Genomic DNA, 25,454 nt, shown 5'->3' on the forward strand with positions numbered 1-25,454 from the left:
CGGAAGCGGGCGCCGCGCGGCCGGAGTCTCGCGCGCTCCGCGCTGTCCCGCCACGCCCGGCCGGGCCCCACGATGGCGCAGGAGCCCGGGCTAGCCGCCTCTGCGCCTCCCGGTTCTCAGGCCCTTCTGGACGTTGTGCTCCAGAAGCTCTACGACTTTGGTGAGTACGGGCCTTCGGAGCCCACGTGGAGAGCGGACGTGAGCAGCCCGGAACTGGGCCGGCCTCCGCTTTCAGGCTAAAGGTTCTTGAACGTCGAGCACCTCTCGGCTCGTCCGACCCGGTTCTGACAGTGGGTCCCCCACTCGCTTCCGTCGGAGATCACCCTCCCCCGCGACCGGAGTCTGTTGAGCGTTTTTTATGAATTAAACCTCCCAGCTCGTCCCTCGGTGGGGACCGGCTTGCGTGTCGGAAGCACCAAGGCTTTCAGACTTACCGGGGAGGTGTTCGCGGGACCTCGGGCTCTCGAAATAGCACCCCTTTTCCCCGAATCGCTTTCCGCCGGGAAGCCCCCTTTCCCCACGCACCCCCCAGACCCGCCTGACCCTCGGGCATTGGTGCCACCTTGTCACGTGGGGACCTCATTCTTCAGTGTGTCCCCTGCCAAGGACTTCGGAGGGCGGTTTCACAGGCAGCTTTTCATGACCTGTTATCCCTAAGTTGGCTGACTTATGCTTCCTTTATCTTGACTGGGGAAGAGGAAGATAAAAGAGCTTATCGTTAAAGATTGGCAATTCCTGGCACTTCAGTAGGGAGACCATTCCACGCACTCTGAAGAACTTGCCCCAGGGAAGGTGACATCCTTTGTTCATGCACCAAAGATAATCGTTAGGCATTAGTGCCTTTAAAGGCCAAACGTATTTCTTAAATTTGTAGCGTGATGTTGCTATTTTATTTTGGAGCCATTGCTCAAAATTCTAAGCTCATTACACAGTAAAAATAATAGCTAAAATCGTATTGAGAATTTACCATACACTCCATGCTTTACAGGTATATACTTGTTTAATTTTCACAACAATCCTATGAAATAGATGTTGTCATTAATACCATTATTACAAGACAAATCCCATTATTGTAGAAACAAGCACTAAAGGTTAAAAAACTTGAAGTTCACCCAGTTAGTAATTTGCAGAGCTTGGGTTCCAAGCCCTACACTCTCTGGCTCCAACCCCTGCACTTGTTATCGACTTGAACTGTGGGCAGAGCATCTCTGTGCCCTTGGGAATGTCGGAAGACAGAGAAGACTTAGCCTCTGACCTTGAGAAGTCCTAGAGGAAAGGACTATTCTGCAAAATCCTAAATATAGTTCGTGTTAACACAGCCTGGAAATTATGCTTGGAGCTCTGAAGGCATGGGCTGTATCTACTCATTTGTATATGCCTAATGCCAAAGGTTAGTCGACTCTTAATACATATTTACTGAATAAAAGACTGAGAAAATAGAAGCAAACATAAATAGCTGATGTTTGGAGAGCTCTGTGATATTCATACTGTCGATGAGTCGTTAGGCCTAGAGTTCTCATCAGAACCTTCAGGTGACTGGTCAGAGTTTGAACAGCTGAAACAAAGGGGAGATATGGACATTTAGTTGAAAATACAGGCATTCAAATTAAGCCAGTTGTCATAGGTTCATCTTAATTCATAACCATGAAAGGAAATAGGAAGACTGCGGTCCCCACCTGTAACCCTAGAAAGTGTTAAAAAGAAACACTGGCTGCAGTGGCAGATGTACTAACATTTTTACTACAAAGTGTGAGCCAACGGGGATTGCCAGTTTCTGGGGTATTGCGATGATGACGCTTATAGTCAGGACCAAGGTGAGGACTAAAGTAATTGTGCTAGTAAGAGTCAAAGACATAAATATAGTTACCTGGGGAAAGATGACTGTGCACTTTGGAGTCTATAAATTGTGCAAATACGACCCTCTTGGAAGAAAAATAGTTTTTGTCTTTGTGTGTACTTCTGCGTGTTTATAGCTGTGACACGTGTACATGTGCATTCGCATGATTTGGTATTGGTGATAGCTAAAACACAAAATATTGATTTTTCCTTTTGTGTTTGAACAAACAGGAGAGACGGAAGATGAAGCAGAGCAGAAAAGGATCAGAAAGAAAAGAGAGAAGAAAAGAGATATGGGGACCCCAGCGGCCTTGGTAGCAGAGCCAGCTCTCCAACCTGGATCTCTTGTCAGAGGCCAGAGGAAGAGTGCTTCCAGCTTCTTCCAGGAACTCCAGGAGGAGCTGCAGGGTTTTCCCGCCATGACCCCTGGTGGTTTCCCTTCAGGACCTGTAGTCTCTAGTGCTGCAGTAGCCCCCTCTCCCCTGAGGAGCGACAGGGAACCCGTAGAAGTGGTGGAATTTCACAGCAGAAGTAGAAAAAGAAAACAGAAGCCCGATCAAGATGAGAACACAAAGGTAATGAACTGGCTTATGTGGTGAAAACCCTGATGTTGTCCTGCCACTGTTCTAGGCCCTGGGAACAAAAGGCAAAAACTGCTTTTTGTTCAAAAGGCATCGAACAAAAGGCAAAAACTGCTTTCTCTCAAGGAACTTACATTCTGATGGAAAGCAGTGTGACTTTGCTGAACAGCAATCTCAGGCTGACTCAGAATTCAGTCTATGAGAGAGGCATGGGTGCTTATCCAAACTTTTTTCACAAGTTTTTGTCCAATTCATTGCAAAAATCCAGACATTACATTTCTGTTGCTTTCCCCATGTCCTGTACACTTTTGTCTGTCATAAAAAGAAAGAGGATTGTCTTAGTTTCCTGGGGCTGATGTACAGAAATGTATTCTTTCACATTTCTGGAGGCCAGAAGTCCAAATCATGTTGTTAGCTGGGCCACGCTCCCTCTGCAGGGGGAGGGTCCTTCCTTGCTGCTTCCAGCTTCTGGCAGCTGCAGAGCTCTGGGCTCTTCCTCTGTCTTCACATGGACTTCTTCCTAGTGTCTGAGTCTCAAATCTCCTGCCTTTCTCTTAGAAGGACACCCGTCATTGGATTTAGGGCCACCCTAAATCTAGGATGGATCTTATCGTGAGATCCTTAACTTAATTACACTCCAAAGATGCTTTTTCCAAATAAGGTCACATTCGCAGAATCCCGGGGATTAGTGCATGGACATTTCTTTTTGGAGACCACGATTCAACCCACTACAAAGACAGTTAGGCTTGCGTGTTCTTGATGAAGATGTGAACACGTGCTAGTGACTGGTGTTTACCACATCTTTTCTAGAAATTAGGTAGTACTTTATGTCAAGCTCACCAGCATCTCTTCCTCAAAGATTATTAATGCATTCTGTAACCATATCTACCTTTATTTTAGGATTCTAGGTGAGCTTTCCAATTCTTATAGTACCCAAATACTGGGGCAACGGGAACTGTTACAGGCAGACCAAGAAATGGATTCCTTTGGCCCTTGCAGCCAGAGCCCCCAAGCCGGCCGGCCAGGGAGCTTCCAAAAAGACTGGTATTACCACAGGGTACTGCAGTGAGCCAGACGTATATTAGTATTTTCTCTGTGTGCCACAATGTGAAGAAGGTTGGAAAGCACTGTTGTGCGATACAATTACGTGTTTGGAGAATTTAACTGACATAAAGCATCTAGGCACCCTCCCTTGTTTCCTCAAAGGTCTCAGCCTTCAGTTTCTTCTTACGCTCTCTCGTGTTCATCTTTCTGGAATAGAGAGTTTTCTTTCTAATAGAAAGGACAAAAAAGTTGGCATTGAATGAGTCTGCATCTCCCTATGTCTTAATAATGGAACATGTGTAGCAGGCTGTTATTCTTCTTCTTTCTGCTCCAAAGAATCCCTTTTCATTGTAGTTGGCTTTTCTCAGGAACCTCAGCTCGTTTTACATTTTGGACTTCCTCAACTTGATGAAATTTTTAGCTTCCTTGGTGGTTCTCCCCTTTTCTTTCTTTCTTTCTTTTTTTTTAATTGGAGTATAATTGCTTTACAATGTTGTGTTAGTTTCTGCTGCACAGCCAAGTGAATCAGCCATATGCATACACACATCCCCTGCCTCTTGGACCTCCTCCCCCCTGCCATCCCACCCCACTAGGCCATCACAGAGCACCGGTCTGAACTCCCAGTGCATTACAGCAGGTTCCCACTAGCTAGCTATTTTACACATGATAGTGTATTTATGTCAAACCTAATCTCCCAATTTGTCCCACCCTCTCCTTCCCCCCATATGTCCACACGTCCATTCTCTATGTCTCCCTTTCTATTCCTGCCCTGCAAATAGGTTCATCTGTACCATTTTTCTAGATTCCACGTATATGCATTAATATATGATATTTGTTTTTCTCTTTCTGGCTTACTTCACTCTGTATGACAGACACTAGGTCCATCCACATCTCTACAAATGCCCCAATTTCATTTCTTTTTATGGCTGAGTAATATTCCATTGTATACATGTACCACATCTTCTTTATCCATTCATCAATGGACATTTAGGTTGTTTCCATGTCCTGGTTATTGTAAATAGTGCTGCAGTGAACATGGGGGTACATGTGTCTTTTTGAATTATGGTTTTCTCAGTAATGGGATTGCTAGGTCATATGCTAGTTCTATTATTAGTTTCTTAAGGAACCTCCATACTGTTCTCCACAGTGGCTGTATCAATTTACATTCCCAACAGTGCAAGAGGGTTTCCTTTTCTCCACACCCTCTCCAGCATTTGTTGCTTGTAGATTTTTTGATGATGGTCATTCTGACCAGTGTGAGGTGATACCTCATTGTAGTTTTGATTTGCATTTCTCTAATAATTAGGGATGTTGAGCATCTTTTCATGTGCCTCTTGACCATCTGTATGTCTTCTTTGCTGAAATGTCTATTTAGATCTTCCACCCATTTATTTTTTAATTTTTAAATTTTTAAAAAATTTATTTATTTATTTATTTTTTAATGTTAGCCTTTGTTTATTTATTTATTTATGGCTGTGTTGGGTCTTCGTTTCTGTGCGAGGGCTTTCTCTAGTTGTGGCAAGCGGGGGCCACTCTTCATCGCGGTGCACGGGCCTCTCACTATCGCGGCCTCTCTTGTTGTGGAGCACAGGCTCCAGACGCGCAGGCTCAGTAATTGTGGCTCATGGGCCCAGCTGCTCCGCGACACATGGGATCCTCCCAGACCAGGGCTCGAACCCGTGTCCCCTGCATTGGCAGGCAGACTCTCAACCACTGCGCCACCAGGGAAGCCCCCGCCCATTTTTTGATTGGGTTCTTTGTTTTTTGGATATTGAGCTGCATGAGCTGTTTGTATATTTTGGAGATTAATCCTTTGTCAGTTGCTTCATTTGCAAATATTTTCTCCCATTCCGTGGGTTGTCTTTTCATCTTGTTTATGGTTTCCTTTGCTGTGCAAAAGCTTTTAAGTTTAATTAGGTCTCATTTGCTTATTTTTGTTTCTATTTTCAGTACTCTAGGAGGTGGGTCATAAAAGATCTTGCTGTGATTTATGTCAAAGAGTGTTTTTCCTATATTTTCCTCTAAGAGTTTTACAGTGTCCAGTCTTACATTTAGGTCTTTAATCCATTTTGAGTTTATTTTTGTGTATGATGTTAGGGAGTATTCTAATTTCATTCTTTTACATGTAGTTGTCCAGTTTTCCCAGCACCATTTATTGAAGAGGCTGTCTGGTCTCCACTGTATATTCCTTTGTCATAGATTAGGTGACCATAGGTGCGTGGGTTTATCTCTGGGCCTTCTGTCCTATACCATTGATCTATATTTCTGTTTTTGTGCCAGTACCATACTGTCTTGATTACTGTAGCTTTGTAGTATAGTCTGAATTTGGGGAGCTTGATTCCTCCAGCTCTGTTTTTCTTTCTCAAGATTGCTTTGGCTGTTTGGGGTCTTTTGTGTTGCCACACAAATTGTATAACTTTTTGTTCTAATTCTGTGAAAAATGCCATTGGTAATTTGATAGGGATTGCATTGAACCTGTAGACTGCTTTGGGTAGTATAGTCATTTTCACAGTCTCAATTCTTCCAATCCAGGGGCATGGTATATCTTTCCATCTATTTGTGTCATCTTTGATTTCTTTCATCATTGTTTTATAGTTTTCTGAGTACAGGTCTTTTGCCTCCTTAGGTAAGTTTATTCCTAGGTATTTCATTCTTTTTGTTGTGATGATAAATGGGATTGTTTCCTTAATTTCTCTTTCTCATATTTCGTTGTTAGTGTATAGGAATGCAAGAGATTTCTGTACATTAATTTTGTATCCTGCAACCTTACGAGATTCATTGATTAGTTCTAGTAGTTTTTTGGTGGCATCTTTAGGATTCTCTGTATAGTATCATGTCATCTGCAAACAGTGACAGTTTTACTTCTTCTTTTCCAATTTGTATTCCTTTTATTTCTTTTTCTTCTCTGATTGCCATGGCTAGGACTTCCAATACCATCTTGAATAAGAGTGGCGAGAGTGGACATCCTTGTCTTGTTCCTGATCTTAGAGGAAATGCTTTCAGTTTTTCACGATTGAGAATGATGTTTGCTGTGGGTTTGCTGTATATGGCCTTTATTATGTTGAGGTAGGTTCCCTCTGTGCCCATTTTCTGGAGAGTTTTTATCATAAATGGGTGTTGAATTTTTTCAAAAGCTTTTTTTGCATCTATGGAGATGATCATATGGTTTTTATTCTTCAGTTTGTTAATACGGTGTATCACATTGATTGATTTGTGTATATTGAAGAATCCTTGCGTCCCTGGGATAAATCCCACTTGATCATGGTGTATGATCCTTTTAATGAGTTGTTGGATTCTGTTTGCTAATACTTTGTTGAGGATTTTTGCATCTATGTTCATCAGTGATATTGGTCTGTAATTTTCTTTTTTGTGGTATCTTTGCCTGGTTTTGGTATCAGGGTGATGGTGGCCTTGTAGAACGAGTTCGGGAATGTTCCTCCCTCTGCAATTTTTTGGAAGAGATCGAGAAGGATAGGTGTTAACTCTTCTCTAAATGTTTGATAGAATTCACCTGTGAAACCATCTGGTCCTGACTTTTGTTTGTTGGAAGATTTTTAATTACAGTTTCAATTTCATTACCTGTTCATTGCTCTGTTTATATTTTCTAATTATTCCTGGTTCAGTCTTGGAAAGTTGTACCTTCCAAGAATTTGTCCATTTCTTCCAGGTTGTCCATTTTATTGGCATAGAGTTGCTTGTAGTAGTCTCTTATGATCCTTTGTATTTCTGCGGTGTCAGTTGTAATCTCTCCTTTTTCATTTCTAATTTTATTGATTTGAGTCCTCTCCCTTTTTTTTCTTGATGAGTCTGGCTAAAGGTTTATCAATTTTGTTTATCTTCTCAAAGAATCAACTTTTAGTTTTACTGATCTTTGCTATTGTTTTCTTCGTTTCTATTTCATTTATTTCTGCTCTGATCTTTATGATTTCTTTTCCTTCTACTGACTTTGGGTTTTCTTTGTTCTTCTTTTTCTAGTTGCTTTAGATGTAAGGTTAGATTGTTTATTTGAAATTTTTCTTGTTTCTTGAGGTGAGCTTGAATTGCTATAAGCTTCCCTCTTAGAACTGCTTTTGCTGCCTCCCATAGGTTTTGGATCGTCGTGTGTTCGTTGTCATTTGTTTCTAGGTATTTTTAAATTTCTCCTTTGATTTCTTCTGTGATCTCTTGGTTATTTAGCAGCGCACTGTTTAGCTTCCATGTGTTTGTGTTTTTTACAGTTTTTTTCCTGTAACTGATATCTAATCTCATAGAGTTCGTCGGAAAAGATGGTTGATACGATTTCAATTTTCTTAAATTTTCCAAGGCTTGATTTGTGACCCAAGGTGTGATCTATTCTGGAGAACGTTCGGTGTGCACTTGAGAAGAAAGTGTATTCTTCCGCTTTTGGGTGGAATATCCTATAAGTATCAATTAAGTCTATCTGGTCTATTGTGTCATTTAAAGCTTGTGTTTCCTTATTTATTTTCTGTCTGCATGATCTGTCTATTGGTGTAAGTGGGGTGTTAAAGTCCCCCCACTATTACTTTGTTACTGTTGATTTCCCCTATTATGGCTGTTAGCATTTGCCTTATGTATTGAGGTGCTCCTATGTTCGGTGCATAAATATATATAATTGTTATGTATTCTTCTTGTATTGATCCCTTGATCATCATGTAGTGTCCTTCCTTATCTCTTGTAACAGTCTTTATTTTAAAGTCTATTTTATCTGATATGAGTATTGCTACTCCAGCTTTCTTGTGATTTCCATTTGCATGGAATATCTTTTTCCATCCCCTCACTTTCAGTCTGTATGTGTCCCTAAGTCTGAAGTGGGTTTCTTGTAGACAGCATATATGTGGGTCTTGTTTTTGTATCCATTCAGCCAGTCTGTGTCTTTTGGTTGGAGCATTTAATCCATTTACATTCGAGGTGATTATCGATATGTATGTTCCTATTACCATTTTCTTAATTGATTTGGGTTTGTTTTTGTGGGTCTTTTTCTTCTCTTGTGTTTCCTGCTTAGAGAAGTCCCTTTAGCATTTGTTGTAAAGCCGGTTTGGTGTTGAATTCTCATAGCTTTTGCTCGTTTGTAAAGCTTTTGAGTTCTCCGTGGAATCTGAATGAGATCCTTGCTGGGTAGAGTAGTCTTGGTTGTAGGTTTTTCCCTTTCATCGCTGTAAATATATCCTGCCACTCCCTTCTGGCCTGCAGAGTTTCTGCTGTGAAGTCAGCTGATAACCTTATGGGGATTCCCTTGTATGTTATTTGCTGCTTTTCCTTGCTGCTTTAATATTTTTTCTTTGAATTTAATTTTTGTTCGTTTGCTTAATATGTGTCTTGGTGTGTTTCTCCTAGGGTTTATCCTGTATGCAACTCTCTGCGCTTCCTGGACTTGGGTGACTATATCGTTTCCCATGTTAGGGAAGTTTTTGACTATAAGCTCTTCAAATATTTTCTCAGACCCTTTCTCTTTCTCTTCTTCTTCTGGGACCCCTATAATTCGAATGTTGGTGCGTTTAATGTTGTCCCAGAGGTCTCCGAGACTGTCCTCAATTCTTTTCATTCTTTTTTCTTTGTTCTGCTCCATGGCAGTTATTTCCACCATTTTATCTTCTAGCTCACTTAACTGTTCTTCTGCCTCATTTACTCTGCTATTGATTCCTTCTAGAATATTTTAAATTTCAGTTATTTTGCTGTTCATCACTGTTTGTTTACTCTTTAGTTCTTCTGGGTCCTTGTTAAACGTTTCTTGTATTTTCTCCATTCTGTTTCCGAGATTTTGGATCATCTTCACTATCATTACTCTGTATTCTTTTTCAGGTAGGTTGCGTATTTCTTCTTCATTTATTTGGTCTTGTAGGTTTTTACCTTGCACCTTCATCTGTAACATATTTTTTGTTGTCTCATTTTTATTGATGGGTGGGGCTGTGTTCCCGTCTTACTGGTTGTTTGGCCTGAGGCATCCAGGACTGGAGTTTGCAGGTAGTTGGGTAGAGCCGGGTCTTGGTGCCGAGACGAGGACCTCCCGTCTCCGGGGGGCTTCACTCCAATTAATATTCCCTGGGGTCTGAAATTCTCTGTTAGTCCAGCGGTTTGGGCTCGGCCCTCCCACCACAGGAACTCAGGCCTGACCCCCAGCCTGGGAACCAAGATCCCGAAAACTGTGTGGCATGGCAAAAGAAAAGAAAAAAAAAGGAGTGGTACAATAACAAAGAATAAAAAATAAAATAAAATTAGAAAGATAAAAAATACATTAGGAAAAATAAAATAGAATTGAAATAGCTACAACAAGATGAAACAGAACGGCAAGAGAAAAAAGAAAAAACAAAGAGGAAAAAAAGAAAGGCCGGGAAGGGCCTTGGCTGTGGGGGTGCAGAGCTTAGGTGGGGGAGGGGTGGGGGGGAGGTGGACCTTAGGTGGGGGAGGGGTTTAGGGTAGGGCGGGGCCTCGGCTTCGCACCTGCGCTCTGCTGGGGGAGAGGCAGCGTGGCCCGAGGGGGCCTCTGGAGTGTGCAGTTCCGGGGTTTGGTCGGGCCCTCAGTGAGGGTGTGTGGGTGGTGCTTAGGCCCAGCGTAGCTGGAGGGGGTCTTGGAGTGAGTGTAGAGGTGGGGCCCTGGGTGGGGGTGTAGGGGCGGGGCTGGGGGTCTGTGCGGCAGGAGGGAGGCTCCGAGGGCAGAGAATTAGGACCAGGAGCCCAACACGTTCCCTGGTGCCTAAGTAGACAGGGAAAGCGCTGGCCCCATTCCCCTCCGTTCCTTTGCGCCCCCTCCCCCACCATGTCCCCCATGGCCTCCCCTGTAGCCTCCGGACCCCTAAGCGTGGGTGGGTCCCGCTGGGTGTAGGAACCCGTCCCCTCCCCCAGCCGCCCCTCAGGGGTGCCGGTCCGGGAGATCCGGCCTTTACTGTTGCTCCCCCTTCCCTCCCTCCCACTCCCTCAGGACCCACGCAGCTGGAGGGGGCCTCAGTGAGCAGCGGATCAGGCCCGGGATCTCAGCAGGCTCCCTGGGGCCCAAGTGGGCAGGGGAAACGCTGGCCACATGCCCTTCTGATCCTCTGCCCTCCCAGCGGTCCCTCCCCTTTCCCCCTCTGGGCCTGGGATCCCTTCCCCTCCCCCAGCCGCCCCTCCGGGGCACTAGTCCCGTCCCGCCTCCACTTCTCCTCCCCCTTCACTTCCCCGCGTGCCCCACGTCCTACCCACTCGCTGGGGGTTCCTCCCGTCCCCTTAGGTGTCCGTGGTCCCCCACCGGTGCCTGGTAGGTGCCCTAGTTGTGCGGAGACGCAAACTCCGCGTCCTCCTAGTACGCCATCTTGACCCTTTTCTCCTTTTTAAAGTTTATCTTCTGAAAATGTGAATGTGTCTGGCTAAGGAGACCGTATATGTGAACACAGTAAAAACACATACGCCCATAAAAAGACTTTAGAATGTTGACATTGCAACATATAAATAACTGCAAATTAATATAGAGCTAATTATTATGGCATATCCTGGGTATAGGGCATGCCAGGCAAAGGATAGACCATTGGAGTAATTAAGGCACATAGTGCTATGCTAAGAGTTTGTGCAACATGGGAACATGTACATGTGGCCCCTGCTCTCTGAAGACTTACAAGTCACTGCAGGACAGTGCAGACAGACATGGGGTCCGCAAAAATACATGATCGGATAATGATAGCCTCCATTGACAGTCGTGCAATCAGCTGGCCATCTTTGAAGTTTTCTTTTTATGTCTGTTTTCCTTTTATTTCTCCATTTATGTGGCTCCCCCCACTAGTCGAGTCTCCACATGAGTTCCTGTTGCCCTCTGTTGTCTGAAGTATTCTCGAGAACACAAGAGGTACTGGCAAGTAAATGACCTTTTCCCAGAATTTAGGCTTGTGCAATAAATAATGATTAAACTACATAGTGTATTGAAACAGGTTTTCATGGATGTGAGTAATGACGATTTATAATAAGAAATATTAAATATTTGTCCCTGTTTCTAGCACAGAGCTCCTAAAACCCTTGGAATTTCTTAAGAGATGAGAGCAGTAAAGGTGTCTTTTGTTGTGTTAGTGAAATGACTTGGAAGGCGTCCTTGAATGGGGACTGGTTGCCAGGAGAACCAACCTTATGATTAGAGAACCTATGCCCTGACTTCTGGGGAGGGCAAAGGGGCTAGAGGTTAAATCACTTGCCAGTGGCCAATGATTTACTCAATTATGCCTGAGTGATGAAACCTCTGAAACTCCAGAAGGACGGGGTTTGGTTTGGAGAGCTTCCAGGTTGGGAGAGTGGAGCCTGGAGAGGGTGTGGAAGTTTCTCACCCCTTCCCATGAGCCTTGCCTTCTGCATCTCCTCCATCTGGCTGTCCCTGAGTTACGTCCTTTTAGAATAAGCTGGTGATCTAGGAAGTAAATGGGTTTCTTGAGTTCTATGATCCACTCTAGCAAATTAGTTGAACCCAAGGAGGGGGTCATGAGAACTTCCAGTCTGTAGGCGGTCTGTCAGAAGTACTACAGGTAACAACCTGGGCTTGTATTTGGTCTCTGAAGTGGGGACGGTATTGTAGGACTGAGCCCCGTCACCTGCGGAACCTGTGCTGTCTCTGGTAGATAGTGTCAGAATAGCACTGAACTGTAGAACACCTGGCTGTGTGGGACCGTTGCTCCCATGTGTGGGAAACCCTCCCCCCTGCATTGGAGTTGGTGACCAGAACCCCTTTTAATGGACTTATCTGGGAACTTGGTCACCATTTGTTTAATATTTTACCCATTCCAGATAGCTGACCCATAAATGAACTTCCTGATCATGTCCCATTTGTAAAGCTCTATAGATGTAGTCTGCCCAGAAATCTTATTCATTCATTTATTCCACAAATAATTGGGTGCCTATTCTTTGCCAGGCCCAGGAGATCCCACAGTAAACAAGGTACAGTCCTCTGCTCTCATGGAGTATATGGTTTACTGGTGGGTTAGGCAAACCCTGGATAAATTAGTATCAATAATATACTTAAAAAGAGCTATAAACCCTCTGAAGGAAAGATACAGGGTCCTGAGAGTAACAGGCAGAACTTCCTTTAGAGCCAGTGGTCAGAGGTGTCCGAGGAGGTGACTTTAGGCTGATGCTCTGTTGCAGGGTGCTGGGAAAGGAGGGAGCAGAGTAATGCAGGTGGAGGGAAGCTGCCTTGTAAATGCCCTGAGCTGTAGAGAGGCCTGCTGGGTTCCAGGAGCCACCAGAAGATGAGGGGAAGGGGGACGGAGGGGGGAAGGTGTGGGCTGTTGGAGAGACAGGCTGAGGCCAGCCCGCACCGGGCCGCGGAGACGTAGGGCCTTTGGAGTTAGTTTAAAGCACATGGAAAGCCACCAAAGAATTTAAGCAAGGGCATGAAGTGATCTGATTTATATTTTAAAAAGATGGCTCTGGCCCCTGCATGGTAAATGGATTATAGGTGAGCAGTAGCCAGAGGCATGAGGGGACCGAGTGAGGAGTTTCCTGCAGGGGTCCAGGTTCAAAACGGGGTGGCCTGGACTTGTGATTTGAGGATTGAGTGGATGAACTCACTCTTTAATGAGTGCAAGGCTGCCTATAAGGAAGAAAATTCCTGTGCTCTTAAGAAATGAAAGGGTCAAGTGTAGCTTAAAATGATCCAAGTATTGTCTGGCCTTCAGAGGTGTGTCTGATCAATGTAATTTTTCCACCCCTAACACTGGTCCATCTCATGAACCTTACGGCCACCACAGAAAAGAGACAAGAAAGATATAGTAGAAATAATAGAACAGTGTACTGTAGGTCAGAAGCGACGCCTGGATCCTGTGGCCTGGACTGAGGTACACATACACGGCTTCTGAACATGTAAGGAATTGCTGAGTAAAGATTTACCAGTATTTCCTGAGTGCTTACTGTGTACTAACCGTGATTATTTACATTCATTAACTAGTTCAGTATCTCATTAGGTCTTCACAGTGTGACCTGTCTTCATTTCGCAGAAGAGGTTGATGCCTAGAGAGGTTGAACTATTTGCCTGCATTTAAGCAGGTACCTCACCATCCCATATCTGCAGTTCCAAAACCCTAGAGCTTTGGAAACCACAAGTTAGGTTGTTTTTTTAAGTTTGACGCAAATTTATTTGGCAGTAAAACCCAACCTGAACTGAAGTGAGGCTTAAGAGTTATTTCTGTTGGTTCCATTGGGAGTGAATATTCATAGGCATTGCTGCAGAAACATGAATGTGCTTAATTACGGGTTGCTGTCTTGGACAGTATTCAGTATATTCACAGCATTACCATCTGAATTGTCTCAGGATTCCAGATAAAGGATTGTGGATGTGAAATAAGTGCTAGAGCTCAGGTTCAGACCCCAGGCTTTCTGGCTTAAAAACTGTGTGCCCAACTACTACACAAGCGAGAGGGAATGTAGGTTAGTTAGGCTGTTTGTCTCTTGAGGAACACAAGTGTACCGCACCAGAAGCTTCACTAGACATAAAGACATTCTGTCAAGTTATTGCCCCAGGTTCTTTTTTTTTTTTTTAATGTTTATTTTATTTTTTAATATTTATTTATTTTTGGCCACGCCCCATGGCACATGGGATCTTAGTTCCCCAACCAGGGATCCAGCCTGTGCCCTCTGCATTGGAAGCACGGAGTGTTAACCGCTGGACTGTCAGGGAAGTCCCTGCCCCAGGTTCTTACTGCCCTCATAATCTCTGCAGTATCCCAGAGCTGCCCTGAGGTCCATCAGCCTTTCGCTGTACCATGTCCCCTACTCTTTAGTACATCCAGTGTCAGATAGGTATTAAGAAGAAAGTAATCTAATTGAAATAATTTACGCTCAAGAAGATGTAAAAAAATTTCTCAATATTCCCAGAACTGCTGGCATAATTAAAAAGAGTGTTTATTTACCCAACTCTTCTCTAATTGGACAAAGTTTGGACAGATGACCTTAATAAGAATGTTTTCTTTTCCTTTTCAGACCAAAACTAGCATCCTCGAGAAAGATGTGGATATACAAGAGTTTAACTTAGAAAAGGTATGTGCTTTGAAATTATTAATTTTTTCAGCTTTTTAATACCAAAAATAAATATGTTTACATGTTGTCCAATGGTTGGGGAAATGGTGAAGCAGATCACACTACATTTACTTGATTGAACATTGTGCAGTCGTTTAAAACATGTCGGTTTTGTGACTACAGTGTCAGCGGTACAATGGTAAGTAGGAGAAGCAGGGATGTGTGTGTCCTGTGGTTGTAACTAGGTTTTAAAAATGTGCGAGAGAGGCTTCCCTGGTGGTGCAGTGGTTAAGACTCCACCCTCCCAATGCAGGGGGCCAGGGTTTGATCCCTGGTCGGGGAACCACGTGCATGTCGCAAATAAGAGTCCGCATGCTGCAATGAAGATCCCAAATGCCACAACTAAGACCTGGCGCAGCCAAAACAATACATAAATAAATAAATAATTTTTAAAAAAAATTTAAAAATAATGTGTGAGAAAAAAGACAGGAAGTAATTCAGCTGCCAAGAGTGGGTATTGGTGACTTTTTCTCTTCTACAATATGTTTTTAAAGAAAGAACATGGACCTGAGTTTGAAGCTGCTGTGATAAAGGGTTTCCACGTGTGAGTAGATGTGTTTGGGAAGGTACTTTTAGTTGTTGCCTTTATGGATAGTAGCTTGTTTTAGGGCACATCCTAAAGTATGGCAGAGCTCTGCGGGTCACCCTCGTTTTGTCACTCATTTGTGTGGAGATAAGTCTTTGCTTCGACTGCCCGCATTCAATGTGGGAGAATGGTGTGGGGAGGTTATGGACCTTTGTGAGAGACTCCACAAAGCTGCTTAAACCACACCGTGACAGCACTCTTGCGAGCTGTAGCCCCTGCAGGTCCTCCATAAAAGTGCTGGGTATGTAGCCCATCGTGTCTGGCAGGCAGCACTCCTAGGGCTGTGTTTCCTCTGTGGAGTTTCTGGAAGGCACTTGGGCCTGACTGTGCTTTGTGTCTGCAGGCTCGTTTGGAAGTGCACCGGTTTGGGATCACAGGTTATGGAAAAGGAAAGGAGAGAGTCCTGGAGCAGGGACGCGCCATTATGTTGGGCGCTAAGGTGAGGGCTGCTTCTGCCTCCCACCCCCAGACGGGGTACAGCAAAGGGGGGCGCCCCGGGCAAGGCAGGGCGGGGGCAAAGGCAAAGTCAAAAATGGTGCTGAGTGTTCTTTCTCATTTCAGCCTCCCAAAAATAGTTATGTGAATTACAAGGTTTTGCAGGAGCAAATCAAAGAAAAAAAGTCAGCAAAGGAAAAAGAAAAGAGAACGGTAGGTGTGATAGCCTTTTCTTAAACTAGAACAGAAAGGTGGTTGCAATTTGCTGGACCCCGCTGCTTGGAAAGCAGTCTAGACAGCAACAAATCTAGAGTTAGATGACTGTTCTTCCCCTCTCTTCAAGTCAGCTACATTTTGTGATACCAGCCACGTAATCTGACTTATTTACCTGAAAGGTTTGCTTTGAAATAGCAAACTCCTGTTCAGGTACTGTGAGCTACTTTGAACTTTTCCCTATATGCAGTCATTTTTTTTTTTTGCCTTGTACATTGTATAGAACACAAGAACACACGGGCTTCTGAGAAACCACAAGGGGAATAGATATTACACTCCCTCCCTTTCGCCTAAAATGGAAGATTTGACATTTCTACTGTCCGTTTTTGCTGAATGGCCTTTCGGTTTTAGGATGAAACTTTGTATAATTAACATGCCTACTTGAAAAAAATATTAAAAATAAATGATATCACTGTGGCTTTTCATCACAAACCTCTTGCCTTTTTTTGAATCTCCATTATCCATTACTGATACATATGTTTTCTTTAATTGTGAAATCAGGCCCAGGACACAGATATTTTCAAGAAAAAGAAGAGGAAAGGACAGGAAGACAGGTGAGTAATACCATCAGGTACTCGGGTGGAATGATTTGGATAAACCTATTGGTTAGTTCTGAACATAATACCTTGAATTGATGTGGTGTTTCTAGCCTGTCACAGTGCTGCACTGTCTCTCCTGATCCTAAATCAAGCCCTTGAGGGGGGAGACAGGATTCAGTAAATTGTCCAAGATCAGACAGCTCCCTCAGAATTGAACTAGGAACCTTCTCCAGTCTCCCATTTTCAAAGACCAGACATGCGCAGTGACTGGTGGAAAAGCTGAGATTGACGTTTCCAGCAAGACCTCTGTCCCCTCCTAAGAGAGCCTGTGCTGCCTGCACTTCCATGAGCACATGAGGGAGAGCACCGTGGTTTGAGTAATGGAGCATTGATTTTGTGCCTTTCTGCTTGTTTCTTAGCTTTTGTTCAAGTACCTTTTTCTCTCTCCTCAAATTACTGTTTCAGAATCTACTTTTGTCTTGAGCTTTTTCTTGGCGCCCTAGTGAGCTTGCACACGCTGGAAGGCGGTCATCTGTTCTGGTTGTGTGGTCTGTCAAGGGCCCGCTGTGCGCCGGGCACATAGGTGTCTAGGTGTTGGGCGTACAGCCATGATCACACTGAGGGGCCCCGCCCTGGAGGAGCTTACATTTTAGGGAGGGAAACACACCAAAACATCTAAACAGATAAGTAAGGGCATGTCAGGTCCTGGCAGGTTTCGTGAGGAGGTTGAAACAGTGCATCGTGAGAGAACGTCACTGAGGGTGGGCTGGTGTGTCGTTCTAAGGAGGCCACATCTGAGTCGAGAACTGAGTGGGGAAGATCCGGAAAGATCTGGTAGCAGAATATTCAACGTGGAAGAAACCAGTGCAAAGGCCCTGGGGCAGGAGGCAGTTGGCATGTTCAGGGATGCAGGAAGCTAGTGGTGCTGCAGTGGGGCGGGGGGGCCTTGCATGGGAGGGGCCGGGAGGTTGCAGGGCCAGACCTCGGTGGCCTGGTTGGTGGTGCTGAAATCCTTTTGTATAAGCTTAATTATAGTACCTTCCTCTCACTTTAAATGTAGGAAATCCAAAAAGAAGAAATCGGCTCCCAGTATTTTGTCAAGTAGACGGATTGGACAGGTTGGAAAATTCAAAAATGGGACACTGATTCTGAGCCAAGTTGATATCAAAAAAATAAATTCTTCCAGAGTGGCTAAATGAAGTACTTTATAAAATAAAGAGAGAAGTGGGAAAGTGCCAGTGTACTGAAACTGGACCCCTACAAGACTTCCAGATTATTATTATTTATTTCATATTTCATAGACTGCTCTTTTATTTTAGGGAACAAAATCAAATTGAAATAATAAAATTTCTATCTGCTGAAGTGTCTGATTTTTTTTTTTTTTTTTGGTGATAACCATGTTGGGCCAACTGCGATGTGAATCTGAAGTAAAACTGAAACCGTGTAACTCACTCAGATTGGGACTTGAACACATGGTCTTTTAACTGAGATCACATACCTTGTCTTAGGACTTAATGAAGCTCAGGTTCTGGATGTCTCATCACAGAAAGAATTCAGTGAGAGACAAAGTGATAGGTAAGAAGTGGATTTATTTAGAGAGAAATACACTCCACAGACAGAGTGTGGGCCATCTCGGAAGGCGAGAGTGGCACCAGGGTTTGGGGTTGTCCGTTCTTATAGGGGTGGGTAATTTCACAGGCTAAGGAGTGGGAGGGATATTCCAGCTGTTTTGGGGAAGGGGCGGGGATTTCCAGGAATTGGGCCGCCGCCCTCTTTTTGACCCTTGTGGTCGCTCTTGGAGCTGTCCTGGCACCTGTGGGTGTGTCATTTAGCTTGCTGATGTGTTACTGTGAGTGTATACTGAGGCTCAAGGTCTAGTGGAAGTCGACTCGTCCGCCATCTTGGACCCATTTGGTTCTAATCCATTTATGTCGTGTCCTCGGGCTGTGTCATTCTTTCAGAGGTTGTGCCCTGCCCCCTTCCCTCCTGTTTCAAAACCATTGAGGAGGATGTTTTAATATTCTCCATCAAGGTTCACTCGAGTTTCACTTTCACTGGTGTTCTGTGCATTTGCCTGTAGATATTTCATAATTTTATGGATTTGTAGATGCTAATAATTAGCTTAAAATTGCTTTTTAATTTTCTAAAAATGATTTAATGTTACTATATCATGAAAGAACTAAGAATGTGATCATTTGTCAGTTTTGTGGGAAAAGCATTTTCGATTTTCAGCCAAAGTGTATAAAATCTACTTTGTAAGAACTTGTATAAATAAAATACAACTTTTGTGGTAAAAATGACCATGACTATTAAATAACACAACAGATGAGTTAAGCAAATGTTATCTCCTTCTAAGTCATTACCTGGGGTAATCATACATATATTTTTAAATAATATTGCCCATGTTGAAAGTGTCTGGAACTTCTCAAAGCTTGTGGAACTTTAAAAAAAAAAAGGTCTTCAATTTTGTTTTGTTTTGTTTTTCATTGCCAAAAAATTCAGATCCAAGCCTAACAAATAATAAAGTTTTGGTGAAAACAGAGGGGTACTTCTCACTGCTGGCTGACTTTCTTAAGTGACTCATACATTGACTCTGAAGGCATTGCCATTGTTCAAAATATGCTTTGAATTGAAGCAAAATTGGAAATGTTTTATTAAATTAAAACACTGTAATTGTTTTACTTTTCAGGTTCATTTTGAAAGGCAGTATTCGTTAGGGTGTATATTTTGGCAGTTTTTAAGAGGGACTTTTTAAGAAGGTGTAGAAGATCCCAAATGTGGCAAAAGCCCTAGGAAAAATCTCAGGAGCTGGAAATAACCTACTGGAGTGGACACCAGACCCGTTTAACGCCCTTTCTTTATCTGCAAGAAGCCGGGAAACCTAGCGGCTCCACCTCACCCCACCTCCCATGAGCTTCAGTGGCTCAGATAACTGAGCACTTGGCCCGACTCTGGACCAGAGCCCCAGGCTAGTCACGTCTGGAAAAGCATGCAAATTCCTAGTATAAATTGCTTACCTTGTTTTTGTTTCACCTTTTAAATATTTACAGAGCAGTTTTGTGACCACTGGGTGCTCTGGAACCACTCAGAGGTCTAGGGGCTACAAGCAAACCTGATGATCACGCATAAGACTGTGCTTTTATCTCCCTCTTGATGAGGCTCCTTCCAGCAAGGTTAGCAGCAGAGAGAAGTGACAACGGAAAACATTTCTTCGTGGAAGACGAGGGTCATCTGGCAGCGGCCACAGAGGGAGGAGCCCTGGCCTGGGTGCGCTGGGTAAGAGCTTCTTCCATACTCACCGCCCTCCCCCCTTCGCAGAGCGTCTCCCCGGTCGTGGACACATTGCGTGGATCGGTCCTGGTGCCACGCGACACTCCCGCCTGCCCTTGCTCCCGGTGACCCGCTTAGGGAACTCGAGGTTCCCGTCCCCAAAACCCTTGGCCTTGTGGACCTAGAGCCCCTACTTTGCAAAGAGGGAAGCAGAGAGCACAGCTGTGTCCCACTGAACCGAGGCTGTTGCCTGCGCGAGAAGAGACACCACCTCGCGGGGGTGATTGGGCCTGACCAGCGAGAGCAGGTGGGGCTGCCGGCACCCAGGGGCCAGGGGGGAGTCAGTCTGCGCCCAGGTGGTCACCCAGGCGTCTCTAGTACTCCCTGTCCCCAGTGTCGGTGGTGAACAGACAAGTGCCGGAACCCTGGACTGCGAAGGGCCCGGAGAGCTGAGGCTCAGGTCCTCCCCGCCCGCCCGCAGGAGATGAGGGTCTGAAGCAGGTGCTGGGCGAGGGCGGAGGGGGTCTAGGATAAGGAGGAGAGGACGCTGACGGTGAGTGTCTGGGCAGCGCCAGGCCCGGCGAGCCTTCCTCGGCGCAGCTCCCCTCGCTGGGGCTCTGGAGGAGCTTCTCCCCAGACTTCAGGGAGGCGCAGATGGGTGGCACGGGGGGGTGGGCCGGTGGACCCTGCGATGTCCCCCGCAGACCCCCCGTCGGGAGTAAGGACTTGGTCCCTCTGCTGCCCTGAGTGCTGAGCACACAGCCTTAGGCGGCCAGCGCTCTTCAGGGACTGCCCGCCCCCTTCCCGTGGTGGCTACGGGCAGCGATGATTGACCTGAGGGTATTATTTTTCTTATTTTTAAATATTTATTTATTTTTTATTTATTTGGCTGCACGGGGTCTTAGTTGCGGCATGCAGACTCTTAGTTGTGGCACGCATGCGGGATCTAGTTCCCTGACCAGGGATTGAACCGGGCTCCCCTGCATTGGGAGCGTGGAGTCCTAGCCACTGGACCACCAGGGAAGTCCTGATGTGAGGGTGTTCAAGCCCAGGCTTGTCATCCCAACTCTGGACGACTCCAGTTGAGGTGTGAGGCCCTCGCTGAGTCTCCCTTGGCCTGATTCTGCTTCCTTCTCTTTGTGTTGATGCCAAGAGCTCTCTCCAAGGGACGTCCTGCCCTCTGCTCTCAGAGTCTGCAACTGCCCCTGACCCTGCTGAACCACTCGGTGGTCTGGCAGGCGACTGATGGCTGAGGCCAGGTCCTGGGCTGGGGGTGGGGGGCGGGCACGGGAGATGGCTGCTCTTGGGGAGCATAATTTGAGGAAAGTTAAGAAGGGACAGAGTTTTCAGTCAGACACCAGGCTCGGTCTGTGGGTGAAGGGGCCGGTCAGTCTCCTTCATGCTCCCAGATCACTTAGGACATTTCCCCCAAATCTTAGCTTCCACTGTAACCCATGATCGATTTTTCATATGTGAATTTATCTTTAACCATATGTTAACTGTTACCAATTTCCAGCCTCATTACCTCTTGCAAAAATGAATTCCATGGACTGCTTGAGATGGTACCTTATAAAAGAGAGTCAAATGCAATCACTTCACGATTTCCTGGGCGCACGCCGCAGAAGCACATTGACCTTGGGGTCCCTCCAGCCCGCCCCACAGTCTCTGCCCCATCCAGCTGGCACTTACGCCGCTTTGGAGAGAGGCAGACCTTGCCGCTGAGCAGTAACCACAGACCATACCTTGTCTTTCAGCCGCTGGCAGTGTCAAAAGAATTTATTTCAAATCTGCTTAAGACTCTGGTAAAACTCAGGTTTTCCAAAAGGCAATACACGAAGTTCAACCAACCCCCAAGGACCAGAAAACACAGTGTCTGCAATTCAAAAAATACAAACGCTTGGGATACCAATACAAAAATTAGAAAAAAGTTGCATACCTTCCCCCCACTTCCCTCCTCCGTGTTTCCAGTTGAACGTGAACACCGACGGGACCAAGAGCTGCCACCAAATGCCAACAGCTCGCAACAGAAAGTGGATGCGGTGGGGGAGGGATGGGGGGAGGGAGAGGGCGGGGTAAAGAAAGACAGGAAGATGGAGGTTCTGTCGACAGCCGAAACAAGGACACAAAGCTTTTTGTTAACTCTTAAAATTCCTTTGCCAACGTTAAACACACATCTCTCATGCTTGATACAACAGTTCAGTGCGAAAGCAGCAATTCTACATCATGCATTTCACGTTTTCTGCTTTGCTTGCTCTGCACTTCCTCTTGGTGCTGAGCAACCCCGGGGTCTGGGCCGTGCGGCCACCAGGTGAGGAGTCGGAAAGGCCCTCCCCAGGCCGCAGCCTCCCCCAGGAAGCGTCCGCCACGCTCCTGCGTCCACAGCCGCAAGCAGTCACTTTTCCGCACCTGAAGCCTGTCTTGGACTCTCCTCGGAGGCTTCCTGAGGGCCTGGCCTGGGGACCAGTGCCCACCTTGCTGGCCCGAGAGTCCCCTGGGTCTCCCAGGACCCGGCCAGGCAGCCCTCGCCCTGTGGGAGCCGCGCCCTTTGAGAGAAGGCGATGCCTCCCGCGGCTTAGAGATTTGCCTGGACTCTCAGCTCCCACCTCCTGACTCAAGTCGTCATGGTTCATCGCGAAAGCCAGGAGCCCCCTTACCAGGTAGCGCAAGTGAGTCCCAGCCTGTGATGAGAGCAGCCCCGCCACCTAACCGGCCTTCCACGCTTAGACGCTGGCTTTCAAAGCCACTCCCTCTGCTGAGATCTTTGGAAACAGAGGAGACACATCATCGGCTGGGGGACCCCTTAGATACTAGAACTAAGGTAACCAAGGAGGCAGGAAGGCGGTCACTCTCCTGCCGCGCTTCAGGGGGGTTTCTGCCTGCAGACGCCTTTGGGGACACTGCCGCGTAGCCTGCTGACAGCTCCTCTGCTCTGACAGTGGGAACGGCTGCTGTGTTGCTGCCTGTGCTCACGTGCAGCCGGTTTTACCCCCTCGCGGCCAGGCAGCTGTGTAATCAACACGTGCTCCTGGTCGCAAGAGGCTTGGGTTGAAGACACTGGTCAGAGAATGCTCGGGAAGGTCACCGCACGTCCTCTGAATGTGAACTCTTAGCCTGGACTCCATAGATGAAATGTGCCACTTTCTTCTATAAGGAGTGTTATCCTGTGTTCCTCACAGCACACCAGACGAGGTAGGTTAGTGTGGCCGCTCCCCCATTCAGGCGGGGAGACTGAGGCACAGAAACACTGAAGAGATTTGGCCGCACCGGTACCAGGTTAAGGGAGAGGCGTTTCTGAGGGCTGAGCCTGGTCTCCCGCCCCAGCCCGACTCTTCACTGTCTTACAGTCCGTTTAAAGTCAAAGCTGTGGATCAAGGAATGTGACCAATGAATAGCTCCTGGCTCACTTGCAGAAGAAAAGCCGAGATTTCCCAGGATCCGCATAGGCCTTGAATAGCTTTTTTTTTTTTTAACATCTTTATTGGAGTATAATTGCTTTACAGTGGTGTGTTAGTTTCTGCTTTATAACAAAGTGAATCAGTTATACGCCTTGAATAGCTTTTTGATGATACCTGATTAGATTTTTTGTGACCAGCTGAAGGCCACACCCCTCCGAAGTTCCTTCCAGTCAAAAGTGGAAGGCAAAAAGCGGGCAGGCAAAAACACGGGTAAGGAGTTTTGCTTTCTTGGAATGGGGGTGGGTTGGGGACATGTTGGGAATACAGAGTGAGACCTGACGGATTGGCTTCTGTGAGAGGCTCCCCTCATTTTACCGACCTGCCCCATCTGGCAGGACACTGCAGACCTGGGAAAGCCTGCTCGTGGGTGTCGAGATGAAGCCCCCAGCCTCGCGGTACAGGCTTTCCGGGGACCCCAGCTTGGACGCCTCACGCGTCACTCTACGTATGGACACGTGACAGACTGCCAGCATAACCCGGTGGTTCTTAGCCAGGGAGTCTGCAGACGCTTCTACCCGTCACAACTAATTTGGGGCGCTACTGGCATCCAGTGAGTCAGGGACGCTTCTCAACATCCTGTAGTGCACAGGGCAGGATCCCACAACAGAGAAATATCCCTCCCACCCTCGCCCACCGTGCCAAACGTCAGTAGTGCTGAGGCTGAGAACTCCTGGCATCGCCCACGGTCTTGGGATGGTGTTTTTCAGCATTCACAGGCTGAGTCCCCTGGGGCTGTATCCACGCTCCCGACCTCACAGCCAGCAGGCGCCCTGGGACCAGCGGCAGCTTCCTGTACGAGCGGCCTGCTCGCCTGCTCTGAAACCCGCCTGCTCCGAAACCCGCCTTCTCAGGGGACCAAGCCTTTCAGTTGCAACTAGAATTAAGGCTTAAAAGCAAATATCCCTGGAAGAAGCACACATAGATCCTGCGTCCTGGTCCTTTCCTGAGTGCTCTGGTAGGCAGAGGGCAGGGGCACCAGAGATGTGGGGCAGTCCTGGGTGCTAAGAGCAAGGAGGATGGGCGTGTCCCCATCGCTCTCTGAACCCCTGTTCTGCCCAGGCTCGCGCCGTAAGCATGACCCTGCCCAGTGTCGGTGGGCCACAGGGCGCCTGAGGTTGCTGTCAAAACTACAGATACGTACGTATAGGGCTGAAGGCTCAGCCTATAACTATCTACAGTTTTATAGTTTTTAGGTGAGTCACTTTGTGGGTCAGGATGACTGATGCCCGCTTTAATTGGAATCGTTGTTTTCCCAAACAAGACGGAGGGGGAAGCCGGGCTGTGTGTAATGTCTTACCTTGCTTTGAATTAGCAGCTAGGATGCTATGCAGTGAAATGCTATTGGATAATTTTTAAAGAGATTAATTCTAAAAGGAAAGGCATACACTTGGACCAAACTGGCTCACTAGCAAAGAACAAACTGCAGAACTACGTTGCCGGGGGTGGGGGGGGGGGTGGGTGCGTTATTTACAATGTAATGGAACTTGACACTTTAAAGTACTTTGAATTCCTTTCTCACCGAGACCGCTTGATAGACGAATACCAAGTTATCCGTCAGCCAGCCCGACCAAAGCATCATCTTGATATCATTTTTATGTACAAACATGTCACCGCATTGTAAAGGAACAGGGAATTCGATGGCAGATGAGAAGCCCGTGACCTGTCGCTTCTACTCTGAATCCCAGGCTTCTCGAGAGGGTGACACAAGGCCACGAGTTGTTGACGAGTCCCTTCTTCAGTCTGCTGGTTCCTCGAGAACACGAGTGTGCAGCACGGACCTGCCTTCTCCCTGAGGTCCGTTCTGGTCCCTAGAAGGTGTTTTGTGCTGAGGACAGGAGAGGTGGCTGTAGGACAGCCTGACGTGGTCCCCAGTATCAGCCGTATTGCTTCTGGGCCCCTGGAGGAGCTGGGAAAGGCACGTGTTCACCGGCTCCGCACTCACAGCCCCTCTGGGCCGCCGCGGCCGTGGGGAGAGAGTCCTGGTGGCTTCTCTCTGAGCCGCAGGTCATGTTCTCCCTAAAGAGGCCTCCCTTCTCCCTTTCCCATCTCCCTCTGACCCAGGTGCTGGCTCTCCGAAGGCTGGTACCAAGTCCAGGCTGATGCCCAGGAGCTCCTCCCCAAGGATGCAGGGCCAGGGCCGCATGGTCACCTGGCTTCCATGATTCTGGGAGCTCCCCAGCCTTTCACCCAGACTCCACCGAAAAGAGCCACTTCGGCTGGCTGGTCCTGCCTCGGGACCCACGAGCTCATCTTTCCCAAAAGACATTTCCCGAAGCCGACGCATCTGGCCCTGCCGGCCACGGCTCCCTCAGCGCCGGGAAGACTGTGCCTCCTCTGGTTCCTCCAACCTTCAGGAACCTTCCGCACCCTCCAAGCCGAGGCCACCGGGGCCGTGGCCCAGGAGTGAGACGGA

General features: G+C 46.6%; 1 protein-coding gene across 3 annotated transcripts; it reads left to right on the forward strand.

The window, feature by feature from the left end:
- On the forward strand, nt 1-25,156 carry C1H1orf131 (chromosome 1 C1orf131 homolog). Of its 3 annotated transcripts, none has more exons than XM_061198682.1 (8): nt 1-160; nt 2,068-2,411; nt 14,388-14,444; nt 15,413-15,508; nt 15,631-15,717; nt 16,279-16,331; nt 19,475-19,592; nt 25,103-25,156. In XM_061198682.1, exons 1-8 carry the CDS (start codon nt 73-75, stop codon nt 25,139-25,141), a joined length of 882 nt encoding a protein of 293 aa, XP_061054665.1. In that variant the 5' UTR covers nt 1-72; the 3' UTR covers nt 25,142-25,156. The 3 variants fall into 3 exon arrangements, with proteins under 3 accessions (XP_061054665.1, XP_061054675.1, XP_061054684.1); XM_061198692.1 differs by lacking the exon at nt 25,103-25,156 and adding an exon at nt 21,103-21,252; XM_061198701.1 differs by lacking the exons at nt 19,475-19,592; nt 25,103-25,156 and adding an exon at nt 17,377-17,674.
- Nucleotides 25,157-25,454: the final 298 nt, after the last annotated feature.

This window comes from Eubalaena glacialis, chromosome 1 (genome assembly GCF_028564815.1).
Source record: "Eubalaena glacialis isolate mEubGla1 chromosome 1, mEubGla1.1.hap2.+ XY, whole genome shotgun sequence".
NCBI lineage: Eukaryota > Metazoa > Chordata > Mammalia > Artiodactyla > Balaenidae > Eubalaena > Eubalaena glacialis.

What these genes read in the sequence shown, in the direction of transcription:
- C1H1orf131 (XM_061198682.1), top strand. Translation starts at nt 73, where the DNA reads ATGGCGCAGGAGCCCGGGCTAGCCGCCTCTGCGCCTCCCGGTTCTCAG. An exon ending in CCAGAAGCTCTACGACTTTG is followed by an intron (nt 161 to 2,067) that starts GTGAGTACGGGC and finishes TTGAACAAACAG; the next exon opens with GAGAGACGGAAGATGAAGCA. An exon ending in ATCAAGATGAGAACACAAAG is followed by an intron (nt 2,412 to 14,387) that starts GTAATGAACTGG and finishes TTTCCTTTTCAG; the next exon opens with ACCAAAACTAGCATCCTCGA.